The 15073-nt window shown below is 42.9% G+C and overlaps 1 protein-coding gene across 3 annotated transcripts in view; it reads right to left on the reverse strand.

Moving 5' to 3' along the window:
* The window catches only part of LRP6 (LDL receptor related protein 6), a 122042-nt gene extending 107832 nt beyond the window's left edge, over window positions 1-14210 (reverse strand). The window contains exons 1-2 of one of the 3 annotated variants that reach the window (XM_035102241.2): window positions 13244-14210; window positions 808-1201 (exon numbers count right to left, since the gene is read on the reverse strand). In XM_035102241.2, coding sequence (XP_034958132.2) covers window positions 808-1201; window positions 13244-13298 — 449 coding nt within the window. In that variant the 5' untranslated portion in view covers window positions 13299-14210. The remainder of the gene's footprint in view (window positions 1-807; window positions 1202-13243) is intronic. The other 2 variants (XM_060275147.1, XM_035102240.2) reach the window with 2 other exon arrangements.
* Window positions 14211-15073: the final 863 nt, after the last annotated feature.

Consider the following 15073-nt stretch of genomic DNA (forward strand, 5'->3'; position numbering starts at 1 on the left):
TTGATGCTTTTGAATTATGGTGCTGGAGGAGACTCTTGAGAGTCCCATGGACTGCAAGAAGATCAAACCTATCCATTCTTAAGGAAATCAGCCCTGAGTGCTCACTGGAAGGACAGATCCTGAAGCTGAGGCTCCAATACTTTGGCCACCTCATGAGAAGAGAAGAATCCTTGGAAAAGACCCTGATGTTGGGAAAGATGGAGGGCACTAGGAGAAGGGGACGACAGAGGACAAGATGGTTGGACAGTGTTCTCGAAGCTACCAACATGAGTTTGACCAAACTGCGGGAGGCAGTGCAAGACAGGAGTGCCTGGCGTGCTATGGTCCATGGGGTCACGAAGAGTCGGACACTACTAAGCGACTAAACGACAACAACAAAATGGTCATTTGATTTCATTGTGCTAAAAACAATAATTTTCCACCAGAGTTCTTAAGGCCACAAAGAAAACTGTGACACAGCAATGAGGTGGGAAGGAGAGGGTGAGGCTGCAATCAAAGGTATTAAATGAATGAATACTAACATATTTAGTCTGAACAACTGATCTTCTTAGTTTGTTTGATAACTGAACAGCTTTTCAGGACACAAACAGAAGTTCAGAAAGAGAACATCCTGCAAGAAAGGTTCACCTAGTAATAAGCACCATTACACTGCAACTGGAATAATAATATAGCTATACCAGTAGCATTTGGCAGCTAATGCTGCGGCAAAATGAATTTTGATTTGTGCTCTTTTTCTAGGAACTTCTACCAAGCTAGCAAAAGGTACCCCACACTCAACCAAGAGTTTTAAAAGACAATAAAACTTACCCTCTTGCAGGATCTAAGGCAATTGCCCTGGGTTGATCCAATTCTTGCCAGAATAAAACTTTTCGCAAAGATCCATCTAAATTGGAAACTTCAATCCGGTTTGTTTCAGAATCCGTCCAGTATAGTTTTTCGCCTAGCCAATCACAAGCTAGCCCATCAGGTGATAAAAGCCCAGAAATAACCACATTTTGCACACTCCCCGATTGGTTGAATTCTGTTCGCTTAATGGCTTCTTCGCTTACATCACTCCAATATATCAAGCTGTGGATGAATACAAAGTCCACAGCAGCTGCATCCTCCAAGCCACCCACCACAACTGTAGCATTCTCATTCACCTGTGCAGCGTCTACCAGTCGCAAGTCACGCCGATTTGCATATAGCAACAGAGGAGAACCTATGAAAGAAGAGAAAAGCATTAAGCTGGGCTATGCACAAATTAAGGATTCAACATACATCAATTCACAACATGAAGTAATTGGCAAGTTAATATCTAATTTTTATTTAAAAACTTCCAGTGTTACCGGTATCACCTTTCTAAAAAATATAAGGGATTTGAAATCACAGATGATCGTGATCATAATTGCAACAACACTGTAAGAGCTTTGCAAGTAAGAATGGATATAGTCTTTCTCCTCCATTCATAAGGTAAGAACACAGGAGACACACAATTAAGCTGACCAGCCCTGGGGTCTGGACAACAAGACAAAAAGCACTTCTTCACACCGCACATCATTAAATGATAGATTGTTCTGCCACAAATAGTAAAAATGTGCACTGGCTTAGATTGTTTTTGATAAATTCACAGAGAATAGATCTGTCAAAGGCACATTGCAAAAATCCAACCTGAAAATTATCTGTGCATGGAAGGAGTCAAAGTGGATCACAGTTCTTCATTGCTCTCAGCAGTGCTATTTTTCTAGAAGAGGTACTCACTATGAACGCCTCCCTTGTTCTCTTATAATGGCAATGGAGGCACCACACTCATCCAGTTTCAATAACCATGGTTTAAGCAGTGGGAGAATCTCTTAACATGACTAGTAAATTGTGGTTTGTTTGAAAGCAGCCCAGATATCAAACCAAGATTATTTTTCTCAGAACAATCCTACATGCAATAGATTCTGGGAAATAAAAATGGAAGCTGGGCCACCGAGAAGCAAGCTGTGCTGTTGCTGCAGAAAAGAGCTGCAGCTGACAGTGAACGTTATCTCAAACAACTCTGACACTTGCCCTGTTTGCATGGCACGATTTTATGTCAGTAATTGCTTTTAGGTTTTGCTACAATTCTAACCTTTACAGATTTGACTTGCATTGTGCTCATTTTTTATGCTAATAATTAATTTTATGAAACTACATATGTCAAAAAGTAGGGGGAAAATTCATGGAAAAATATTGTACTTGGACATTTTCCAACACATATCACTAGAGAAGTGTGGCAAGAGGGAAAAGTAGTTAAAAAGAAAGGATAAGGACACAAAACCATATGTGGTTGGGACAATTTCATGTGGGGCGGGAATTACCACATGAGGGAAAGAACAATGATTACAGACTGGCAATTACTGGCCACCAGGGTGGATAAAAATCAATGATTTTTTTAAAAAAATTAAAAAAATCGGATTTTTTTTATTTAAATCGATTTTTTTGATTTAAATTGGATTTTTTTAAATAAAATGCTTTTTGAGGAAAATATATTACCACCCAAAGGTTATTCCATCATGAAATATAGATTAGTTTTTTTATTATGGAGAATAAGGTTGTATATGTTTAATTTGGGGGGTAAATGAATTCCATTAATCCATTCACAATGTCATGCTCTTCCAGAGGTTTTTGTAAGATTATTGGGCAGTTTCTCTGCCTACAAGATATTATCACAGATGCTTGGTTTACTTTTGCAGTTCTCAAAACTGAATTTGACTCAACAGAGATCACATGCCTCTTCTTCCCAACAAAAATGTTATAACATGAACAGAGTTGAGAAAAAGACCTTAATCCTATTGTTCTACAAACCTATGAATACAGAAACAACTCCTTCAGTGCAAAGTTTCAAGAAGTTCAGTGAATAGAATAGAAACAATATTTTTCTGATTGTTTGGAGTGGACAGTATTTAAGTTTTTCATGTGTAGGCTGGGTTGACAGTCTAAGTTTCCTAAAATATATATATATTGCTTTTGTTTAGCCAAATTAGTTAACAAACATGGATGTTTGTTTAAGCAAATAACATATGCTGTAATGTTACTGTTTCTGTTGAATAAATCTATTTAAATTGTTATTATTAAGGTAATGATTATTTTTCTCCTTCCTAAGTACAACAGTAAAGTTGTCCAAATATGAATGATTAACCTATTAAAAAACTAATATGAAAAGTTGTTATTCTAAACAACTTGTTGTTGTTAAACAACTTGTTGTTGTTATTCTAAACAACTTGTTGTAACAAAAGTTGTTATCCCAACCAAGCCTATGAAGAGGCGTGTAGTGGTGATAGGGGATTCCCTACTGAGGGGTACAGAAGCAGTGATCTGTGGGCCTGACAAGATGTCTCGAGAGGTGTGCTGTCTACCTGGGGCCAAGATCAAAGATGTAACAGAACGGCTGCAAGGAATCATAAAACCCACCGACAAATACCCCTTCCTTTTGGTGCATGTGGGAACCAATGACACTGCAAGCCATAGCTTACAGAAGATCAAAAATGATTATGAGGCTCTGGGCAGGAAGTTGAAGCAATTAGATGCACAAATTGTCATCTCTTCTGTCCTCCCAGTTGAATGACATGGCCCAGGGAGAGAGGGGAAAATAGGGGAAGTGAACAACTGGCTTCGCAAATGGTGCAAACAGGAACGGTTTGGATTCCTAGATCACGGTCTGCAGTTTCTTGAAGATGGACTTCTGGCAAGTGATGGACTGCACCTCACAAAAGTTGGGAGGAATGTTTTTGCCACAAAACTCAAAAACCTCACCAGGAGGGCTTTAAACTGACTTATGTGGGGGAGGGAGACAGTGGTCCTGAAGGTAGGAGTCTATCAAATGCTGAAGATGATCATCCAAATGTCAAGGACCAAATGGAGCAAGCAGCATGCAGACCTAGTGGTGGGACGAAAATATCCTTAAATAAGAGACATGGGGGAATGATCAACGGTCTTCAGTGTCTGTATACTAATGCACAGAGCATGGGAAATAAACAAGATGAACTTGAGCTCTTGGTACAGCAAACTAAATATGACATAATAGGCATCACTGAAACCTGGTGGGATGAGTCTCATGACTGGAATGTAGTAATAGAGGGATACAATCTATTTAAGAGAAATAGACCAAACAGGAAAGGAGGAGGAGTAGCTTTATATGTTAGGGATATGTATACCTGTGAAGAGATCCAGGATTTAAAACTTCAAAGCCAAATTGAGAGTATCTGGGTCAAAATTAAGGGAGAGAAAAACAACAGTGATCTCATTGTGGGAGTTTACTATAGATCCCCAAGCCAAACTGAGGACACAGATGATGCCTTCCTGGAACAGATGGCCAACCATTCAAAAGGAAGTGAGATAGTAGTAATGGGGGATTTCAACTATCCTGATATTTGTTGGATGTCAAACTCAGCCAAGAGCATAAGGTCGAACAGATTCCTCACTGGCCTTGCAGACAACTTCATTGTCCAGAAAGTGGGAGAAGCAACAAGAGGATCAGCCATTTTAGATCTGGTCCTAACCAATAGTGATGACTTGGTTAGTGGGGTAGAAGTGGCAGGATCATTAGGTGGGAGTGACCATGCTCTTCTGGAGTTTATTATCCAGCGGAAAGGAGCAACCAAGCATACTAAGGTCCAAATTCTAGACTTTAAGAAAGCCAACTTCAGAAAACTTAGGGAAACGCTGGGTGAAATCCCATGGACAGTAATACTAAAAGGGAAGGGAGTTCATGATGGTTGGGAGTTTGTTAAAAGGGAGATATTAAAAGCACAACTTCAGGCAATACCAATGAGACGGAAACATGGAAGGTGCCTAAAGAAGCCAGGCTGGCTATATAAAGAACTTTTGACTGAGTTAAGATTTAAAAGGGATATGTACAAAAAATGGAAAAGGGGGGAAATCTCCAGAGAGGAATTCAAACATATAGCCAGCACGTGTAGAGACAAAGTCAGAAAAGCTAAAGCACAGAATGAACTCAGGCTCGCCAGAGAGGTTAAAAGCAACAAAAAGGGCTTTTATGGGTATGTCCGTAGCAAAAGGAAAAACAAGGAAACAGTGGGGTCACTCAGAGGAGAAGATGGTGAAATGCAAACAGGGGACAGAGAAAGGGCAGAACTCCTCAATGCCTTCTTTGCCTCAGTCTTCTCCAATAAAGAAAACAACGCCCGACCTGAAGAATATGGAGCAGATGATTCAGCAGGGGGAACACAGCCCAGAATAAGTAAGGAGGTAGTACAAGAATACTTGGCTAGTTTAGATGTATTCAAGTCTCCAGGGCCAGATGAACTACATCCAAGAGTATTAAAAGAACTGGCAGAGGTGATTTCAGAACCACTGGCAATAATCTTTGAAAATTCCTGGAGAACAGGCGAAGTTCCAGCAGACTGGAGGAGGGCAAATGTTGTCCCTATTTTCAAAAAGGGGAAAAGAGAGGACCCAAACAATTACCGCCCAGTCAGCCTGACATCAATACCAGGAAAGATTCTAGAGCAGATCATTAAGCAAACAGTCTGTGAGCACCTAGAAAGAAACTCTGTGATCACTAAAAGTCAGCATGGGTTCCTGAAAAATAAGTCATGTCAGACTAATCTGATCTCATTTTTTGACAGAATTACAAGCCTGGTAGATGAAGGGAACGCTGTGGATGTAGCCTATCTTGATTTCAGCAAGGCCTTTGACAAGGTGCCCCATGATATTCTTGTAAAGAAGCTGGTAAAATGTGGGCTAGACAATGCTACCATTCAGTGGATTTGTAACTGGCTTACTGACCGAACCCAAAGGGTGCTCATCAATGGCTCCTCCTCATCCTGGAGAGTAGTGACTCGTGGGGTGCCACAGGGTTCTGTCTTGGGCCCAGTCTTGTTCAACATCTTTATCAATGACTTGGATGATGGGCTTGAGGGCATCCTGAGCAAGTTTGCAGATGACACCAAATTGGGAGGGGTGGCTAACACCCCAGAGGACAGGATCACACTTCAGAATGACCTTAACAGATTAGACAACTGGGCCAAAGCAAACAAGATGAATTTTAACAAGGAGAAATGTAAAGTACTACACTTGGGCAAAAAAAATGAAAGGCACAAATACAGGATGGGAGACACCTGGCTTGAGAGCAGTACACGTGAAAAGGATCTAGGAGTCTTGGTAGACCACAAACTTGACATGAGTCAGCAGTGTGATGCAGCAGCTAAAAACGCCAATGCAATTCTGGGCTGCATCAATAGGAGTATAGCATCTAGATCAAGGGAAGTAATAGTACCACTGTATTCTGCTCTGGTCAGACCTCACCTGGAGTACTGTGTCCAGTTCTGGGCACCACAGTTCAAGAAGGATACTGATAAGCTGGAACGTGTCCAGAAGAGGGCAACCAAAATGGTCAAAGGCCTGGAAACGATGCCTTATGAGGAACGGCTTAGGGAGCTGGGTATATTTAGCCTGGAGAAGAGAAGCTTAAGGGGTGATATGATAACCATGTTCAAATATATAAAAGGATGTCATATAGAGGAGAGAGAAAGGTTGTTTTCTGCTGCTCCAGAGAAGCGGACACGGAGCAACGGATTCAAACTACAAGAAAGAAAATTCCACCTAAACATTAGGAAGAACTTCCTGACAGTAAGAGCTGTTCGGCAGTGGAATTTGCTGCCAAGGAGTGTGGTGGAGTCTCCTTCTTTGGAGGTCTTTAAGCAGAGGCTTGACAGCCATCTGTCAGGAATGCTTTGATGGTGTTTCCTGCTTGGCAGGGGGTTGGACTGGATGGCCCTTGTGGTCTCTTCCAACTCTATGATTCTATGATTCTATGAAACCTCTTTTGTTGACCACCAGCATTACGCTTTCCATTTTAAAGTTCGGAATAGAGTAGTTGCTTTGGAAGACAATCATCAGGCATCCGCACAACATGACTAGTCCATCGAAGTTGATGTTGAAGAATCATTGCTACAACACTGGTGATCTTTGCTTCTTCCAGTACACTGATATTAGTTCGGCTGTCATCCCAAGTGATGTGTAAAAATTTTCGGAGACATCGTTGATGGAATCTTTCGAGGAGTTGGAGATGGCGTTTGTAAGTGGTCCATGTTTCACAAGCATATAGTAAGGTTGGTAGTACAATAGCTTTGTAAACAAGCATTTTGGTTTCCCTGTGAATGTCCCTCAAACACTTTGCACTTCAATAGGGAGAAAGCCGCACTCACAGTGCTCAGGCAATGCTGGATTTTGGCATCAATGTTGGCCCTTGTGGAAAGGTAACTGCCTAGGTAGGAGACGTGACCAACATTTTCCAACATTACACCACTGAGTTGGATTTGTGGATTTGTTATGGTAACCTTACTTTTTGCTTTCAGCCTCCTCAGATTGAAGAGCTTTCCATCTGTTCGATATATGATTTCTATTCCGGTGGGGAGTTTCCCGTCAACAAAGTGTAGGATCATGGCAATGAAAATAATGAATAGAGTTGGGGCAATAACACAACCCTGTTTAACACCTGATCCCACTGTGAATGGTTCACTTTTTATCTGCGATTGTTGCTGTCATATTATCATGGAGGAGCCAAATTATGTTTATGAATTTATCTGGGCAGCCAATTTTCAGAAGGACAGTCCACCGGGCATTACGATTTACAGTGTCGGAAGCCTTAGTCAGGTCAATAATACAGGGGTTGGTTTTGCTCTCTGCATTTTTCTTGAAGCTGTCAAGTGGTAAAAAATCATGTCCACTGTCCCCCTAGAAGGCTGAAAACCATTTTGGGATTCAGGAAGGGTCACCTCGGATATTGTTACCAGACGGTTTGCTAAGATCCTTGCAAGAATTTTGCTGGCCGCAGCTAATAGAGAGATGCCTCGATAGTTTCCACAATCAGTTCTGTCACCTTTTTAAAAGAGATTGATAATTTTGGAATCCCGAAAGTTTGCTGGGATTTCTTCTCTTTCCCAGATTTTTTCGATGAGGTTGTGAAGTTGTTGTGTAAGTTCAATTCCGCCCACTTTGAAGATTTCGGCAGGTATCCCATCAGGTCCACTGCCTTTGTTGTTTTTTCATATGATGTGTATAGCCAGGTGTAAAATGCACCTGGAGCCTAGATAATTTTGAACACTATTTAGGGGCATAATGGAAATCCCTTTTCAACATACCATCATATGAAAATTGGAGCATTAATATTTCTAAAATAGTATCCAGTATGAATGTGACACCTTTATATTACCACTCATGGGACAGCCAGGACTTGCTATGTTTCTCTGTTACATACAGTATATTCAGCGGCAACTCAGGCTTTATTAGTGGATAATGCAACAGCACTCACAAGCTCAGGAATAAGGTGTTTACAAAAATCTCAGTGAATTCTCAAATTAACAACTGATAGAAAGAATCCTACCCCCTGGGAACATTATCCTTATACGCCTTTTTTGTTCATATATATTATCCTGACAGGTTTATAGCTGACCTTGTGGTTGTTTACATGCAAATTAATACCACTTAGTTCAATGAGACTTCCATCCAAGTAATTATGCAAGGAATAACTAAGTTTACGGACACTTTGAGAATTAACAGACTGAGCATTCATAAACTAGAGCAAACTTCATCTGATGGTTTGTAATGCGCAAAGGCTTGTGCCACAACAAAATACATGCTAATCTCCAAAGTACCACAAGGCTATGGTGACTAACACAACTACCCACTCTGGAATTAATGTAAAGGAGTACAGAAAGCCCTAATGAACTCTGGAACTCACTAAAAAGGAAGCATACATAGGACTGAGCTGTTAGTTTGTCTAGTAAAGCGCATTCCCACGTCTGGTATGTTTACCTAGGTGCCTTACATCAGGAAATATATTTTCCAAAGTAAAAAAAAAGAAGACTGTCTAAAAACTGTTTTTAGCTAAGTTGGCAAATACAGTCCCAACAGATTGCATATATAATGGCCAAGTAATTACTGTCGCTTTTGAAAAAAAATTCCTAGCTTGATTATCATTGAAGTCAAAACTAGCAGCCCTAGCAGTACAGCACAAAAAGGATGCAGCAATCCAGCATGAATATTTTATTCTATTCTTAACACTCAGGGTGACCCCCCCCCATACTGTATGCTGGGGTTAACCTGGGAGACTGACTAGCCCAAGGTTACACAATGAGTTTCATGGCCAACTGGGAATTTGAAATCAGTCTCTCTCCACCCAAATATCACAACATCATACATTATATATAAGCATACTCATTTTATACAGTTTACAATACACTAACTAAAAGATAACCAGTACATATTAATGGTAAAAGTTTATGGCCGTACACATATATTTATGACAAATTGCTATGTGCATCCTGTATATTTAAAAAAGTAACATCTTAATATTGGGGTCCCAGTGACTGGATCTCCAGCCTTTAGCAGCTTGACATCATTAATCAGCAAATTAACAGGCATACACAATCTTTAACCCTCTAGGTAAAGGTAAAGGGACCCCTGACTGTTAGGTCCAGCCATGGATGACTCTGGGGTTGCAGTGCTCATCTTGCTTTACTGGCCGAGGGAGCCCGCGTACAGCTTCTGGGTCATGTGGTCAGCATGACTAAGCCGCTTCTGGCGAACCAGAGCAGCGCACAGAAACGCTGTTTACCTTCCCTACTTGCACTTTGACTGTACAGTGGTACCTCGGTTTGCGACTGCAATCGGTTCCGCGGAGGCAGCCGCTCGCAGAAGCGGCCACTCCCCGAAGGCATGCTTCTGGGCACATACATGCTGTGCAGATCGTGTCTACGCATCTGACGCCACGGAACCTGGATGTAAACACTTCCGGGTTCCGCGGCAGTCACTCACCAAAGCAGTCGCAAACAGAGGTAGGTGTAAACCGAGGTTTGACTGTAATCCAAAGGCATTTTTACTGAAATTCTGAGTAACCTAAAGAGTTCGCCAACATCAATTTTTTCTCAAATAAAATAATTCCCCTTACAATCAGAGTTCAAATGCTCCTATTTCTTATTCCCACTTGAACTCACATAGATCCAATATAAATTATGTAACATATAGAAGATACAGTATAGCCAAAATCAAATGAGCCTTCATTTAACTTCAGCAAGCATGCAGGCCTTCTGTTAACTAAAGTTGTCCATTTCATCTGAACCAAACCAGGAACAATGGTTAAGGGCTTCAGAACAAGTCATTATATTATCCCAGACCTGAAGTTAGCTTTTTCTCCTGGCTTAAAGGTAAAGGTAAAGGGACCCCTGACCATTAGGTCCTGTTATGAAGCAATTAATGAGTTTCTTGGTTTAGATATCTTGGATTTTTCTGAAGCCATTAGAGCAGGGGTAGGCAACCTAAGGCCCGTGGGCCGGATGCTGCCCAATCGCCTTCTCAATCCGGCTCACAGATGGTTTTTTTAGATGAGTAGAATGTGTGCTTTTATTTAAAATGCATCTCTGGGTTATTTGTGAGGCATAGGAATTCGTTCATATTTTTTTTCAAAATATAGTCCAGTCCACCACATGATCCACGGCTGAAAAAGGTTGCTGACCCCTGCATGAGAGAGTTTCTTGGCTCTGATGAAATTAACTTAACTGGCTCTGATGAAATTAACTTAACTGAACTTAACTGAAGACTTTATGGCTTTGCAAGCATGATGTGGGGTATGAAACAGGTGTGTGTGGCTATAAGGCTCATTCATATTGGGGCTTATTATTATTTATTGTACTTGTTGATTTTTACACAAAAGTGACCCAAGAAGATTTGCAAAATAGTATAAACATGAAAACCATAATTAATCAATGATAGGATCTATTCTGCCTTGGTCAGATCATACCAGGAGCACTGTTCTGGGCACTACAATTCAAGGGATGTTGACAAGCTGGAATGTGTGCAGAGGAGGGCAACAAAGATGATCAAGGGTCTGGAAACAAAGTCTTATAAGGAATGGTTGAGAGAGTTAAGTATGCTTAGCTTGGATAAGAAGTGATATGATAGCCATCTTGAACTATCTAAAGGGCTGTGTCATGGAGGATGGAGCAAGCTTGCTTTCTTCTGCTAAAGAGGATAGGACTCGAATGGACCAATGGATTCAAGTTACAATAAAGGAGATTCCGACTACACATCAGGAAGAACTTTCTGATGGTAAGAGTTGTTCCGAAGGTGGTAGACTCTCCTTCTTTGAAGGTTTTTAAGCATAGGTTGGATGGCCATTTGTAAAGGTTTCTTCAGCTGTGATTCCTGCAATGCAGGGGCTTGGACTAGATGACCCGCAGGGACCCTTCTATGATTCTGATTCTATTATTATTAATCCAAGTTATGATCATCCGAATGCAGTCAATATACCCAGTTTTGATTTTAAGGTAAGCATATTAAATCCATATTTGATTATAAAGCAAGCATTTTTAGAAATGTTTTTTTCTAGAATACATGAGGAAGTCTGTAGAAATTCTCATAAATATGGAAGTATTGCATAATGTCTGGAGAAAATAATAATTTGTGGCAAAACCCTGCTAATTTTTGTACTCTCAAGTCAGGTTATTGATTATGGACAACACAGCAGAACTAGACTAAATTTTATGCATTAAAAAGTTAATCATTTTTCCTTTGAAAATAAGAGAGCTACCAGTATATAAATCAACTATCCTTCCTCAAATGGAATATTTGGTATTACATGTGCATATTTTCCTATGAAGATGCAATATGGTAAACAAATGCATAAAGCTTACATTTGTTCAAGAATGTACTTGCACATGGGTTTTTTTTAATCAACTGCCTTTCTAGGTCTCCCTCCAATCCAGTTCAACTCCCCAAAATGTTCATAAAAGCAAGCAAATGCAGAGGAATTGTAAAAAATTGAGACAGGATTCCTTTTCACACACAAATACAAGAAGCATTCTTCTCCTTCCACTGCAGCAAAAAAGAAAAGTTGTGAGATGTCTGTGAACAAAGATTTCTTCTAAACAGTATGTGAAACAGCTTCAGGAAATCAGCTGTAGAGTATCTGAAACTTCTGCTCACCACAATACAGGAAGTGGGAGGTGGCGGAAGAGACAAAAATGAAAAAAATACTGAATAAATTGACCATTATATCCTTTTTTTTCAGATACAAAAATATAAAAATCTGTTCCAGTCTGGTCTCTGAAATGTAAATTAACATTTCCTGAAATCTGGAGAACCTTTTCATTTTGCCCAAAATGAACTCATACTAATTCATATGGCTGAAAATACATTTAAGATATGCAGACTTTACAGATGCAATTTTTTAAAAAAACCTGTTGGTTTGCTGTTCTTGGCGGAAGACCTGAACATTTCATACCTTTTGCATAAAGGGATATTAATTGCATATTATTTCTGAGCATGCATGGTTATGATCAAGCTGTAAATTTCACTTGCTTCATTCATCAGAACTTATGTCCGATAACAGGTGTGCTCAGGAGTCACTCAACTTTTCCAAACTGATTGTGGGCTAAATACTGTATTATGTCACACACAATTACTTGGTGGATCAGACTGCACAATTGCAAACTAAAATGTGTTATTTGCCAGCAGTGCAATCCTATACATGTCTACACAGAAGCGCCATTAAGTTCAATAGGCCTCTCCCAGGTAATTGTGTATAGGATTGCATTATCAATTACAGCTTCCAACCTGATCTTAACTACGTTGACTGCTGCAAGTTCCACTCATTTCAACGTGACTTACTCCCAAGTAACTATTTAGCTAGGATCGGAGACCTTGCTAAGGGAAAATCAACACTCCCAAACCAAGAATATCAAGTCCCCGATTCTAAACATAATTCATTGTAAAGAAGTCCCACCACTATCAATCAATAGCACCAGTAGATAGACATAGGAATATGTTTACAATGGCAACACATTTCTTGGAAATTACCAGTAATTGATGGAAACAATTTTCCAAAGTTCTAATTCCCCAAAGATCACAAAATCTAATAAAGGCTGGTATGCTGTTCTTTTTAAAAGAAAAACTTAAAAGCAATCCTCCATGAAACTAATGGAAAGAGAACTGTATTCCGTGTGTGTGTGTATGTACTGGCAAGCTCTCCACTTTGCAAAATCCTCCATGTTCCAGGATTTGGGCAAGGAAAGGAAGGAAGGAAGGAGCTGTGCCCCCTTTCCAGGGGGCCCTCTTCCCCAGGCCAGCCAGGCCTTTCCCTTTCTCTCCCCTCGCCCTCGCGATGCGCACCGTACACACAAACACACAACACGAGGGTGTGCTGGGCTGGGACCCCTCCTTTCCCCACAGCTCTTTGGCAACTTCTGGCCCCGTCGCCGGGCCCTCCCTGCCTCACCTCTCGTCAGGGAGCACAAGCCGCAGACCAGGAGGCTCCTCAGGACGGCGCCCATCTTCTCTCCTCTGGCGCTCACCGGCGGCGGCGGAGAGGCGGCGGCGGGAGCGGCGGCGGCGGCGGCGGGGATGGCGACGGAGAGCGGGAGCAGCAGCACCTCGGCCGCCCTCTCATACTTTCGGGGTGTGAGGGGAGAGAGGCAGGAAGCAAGGGAAGCCGCCACAAAAGGAAACAACGCCGCCGCCGCCGCCGCCCGCGAAAGGCTGCCACAAATCTCGCCCTCTTTGTTTCTTTTAAAGAGCTGCTTCGCCCTCAGCTCTTCGCCCGGGAAAGAAGGAGGAAGAGGAGAGCGGGGAGAAACCCTCGATGCTCCATGCCTGCTGCCTCAGCCACCTCCTCCCAAGCCCAAAGGCTGCTGCTCTTCAGGCAGTTCTCCTCGCCTTCCCAACTCCTTCCTCCTCAGGCAACCTCTTCTTCTTCTTCTTCTTCTTCTTCTTCTTCTTCTTCCTCCTCCTCCTCCTCCTCTTTGGAAAGCTGAGAGAAAGGAAAAGCGCAGGAGCACATCCCCCTTTCTCAGCCTCCTCCCTCTTCTTCTCCTCCTGGATTCCCGAATGCAAAGAGAGAAAAGATCCCTCCTCCTCCTGCCTCCACCTAGGGCAACTATGGAGTACCACACACACTGTATGAACATACGAAAAACCACACTTCCTCTTCCAGGGGTTTCTTTCCCCCTTTTCTGCTCGGAGTCAGGAGAGACTCCTCGAAGGCCGCCGCGCTCAGGGCTTGCGACCCCTCCCCCGGGAAAGGCAGTCGCATTCCTGAGGGACTCCTTGGGCCGCCGCGCTCGCTCTCGCCTCAAATAAAGTAATCAGGTCCTCGGCTGCATAATCTCACACTCTGGACCTGAGAAATGTCGGAACTACTTTCGGGGACAGAGACTGCGCACCGAGAGCAGCACAAAGAGCGGCGGCGGCTTCTCTCTCTCTGTCTCCAGGAGAAGGGCGCCCTCCCGGCTCCAGGCAGGGAGAGGCTCCCGGCTCGCCAGGGGAAGAAGGCAAGGGCGGAGCGCGCGAGTTAACCTGCTGCACTTTGATTTCCTTGGTAAACGTTATGAGCGATTCACTTGTGCACGAGCGAAGGTGAGGCACCAACCTGGCTAGCAACGCAGGCGGCTTACATAACTTGGCCTAAAAAGGACGGCGCGCCGAGGAGAGCCCAACGGGGGGGGGGCTGTCGGGTGTGCATGACGTCACACACGCGACCCACCCACCCCCCGTCGGGAACGCCTGCCGGGCCGGGCCGGCCTCCCTTTGAGGGTTGCCAGCGAGGGGCGCGGCGGGGTATGGCGGCCCCCTCAGTGTCGGAGGGCTCAGCCCGCTGTTTCGAAATGTGGAGGGGGCTGAAGCACCCTTCTGCCCCCTATAGCTGGCGCCCCTGCTGCTCACCTCAGAGGGTTGCTTTCATGTAAAGGGAAATCCTAGAGTTGGAAGAGACCCCAAGGGCCATCCAGTCCAACCCCCTGCCAAGCAGGAAACACCATCAAAGCATTCTTGACAGATGGCTGTCAAGCCTCCGCTTAAAAACCTCCAAAGAAGGAGACTCCACCACACTCCTTGGCAGCAAATTCCACTGTCGAACAGCTCTTAGTCAGGAAGTTCTTCCTAATGTTTAGGTGGAATCTTCTTTCTTGCAGGTCCAGTTGTGACCGACTCTGGGGTTGCAGTGCTCACCTCGCGTTATTGGCCGAGGGAGTCTGCGTACGGCTTCCAGGTCATGTGGCCAGCATGACAAAGCCACTTTTGGCGAACTGGCGAACTGGAGCTTCCTGCAGCC

The sequence above is a fragment of the Zootoca vivipara genome, chromosome 5 (genome assembly GCF_963506605.1).
Source record: "Zootoca vivipara chromosome 5, rZooViv1.1, whole genome shotgun sequence".
Taxonomy (NCBI): domain Eukaryota; kingdom Metazoa; phylum Chordata; class Lepidosauria; order Squamata; family Lacertidae; genus Zootoca; species Zootoca vivipara.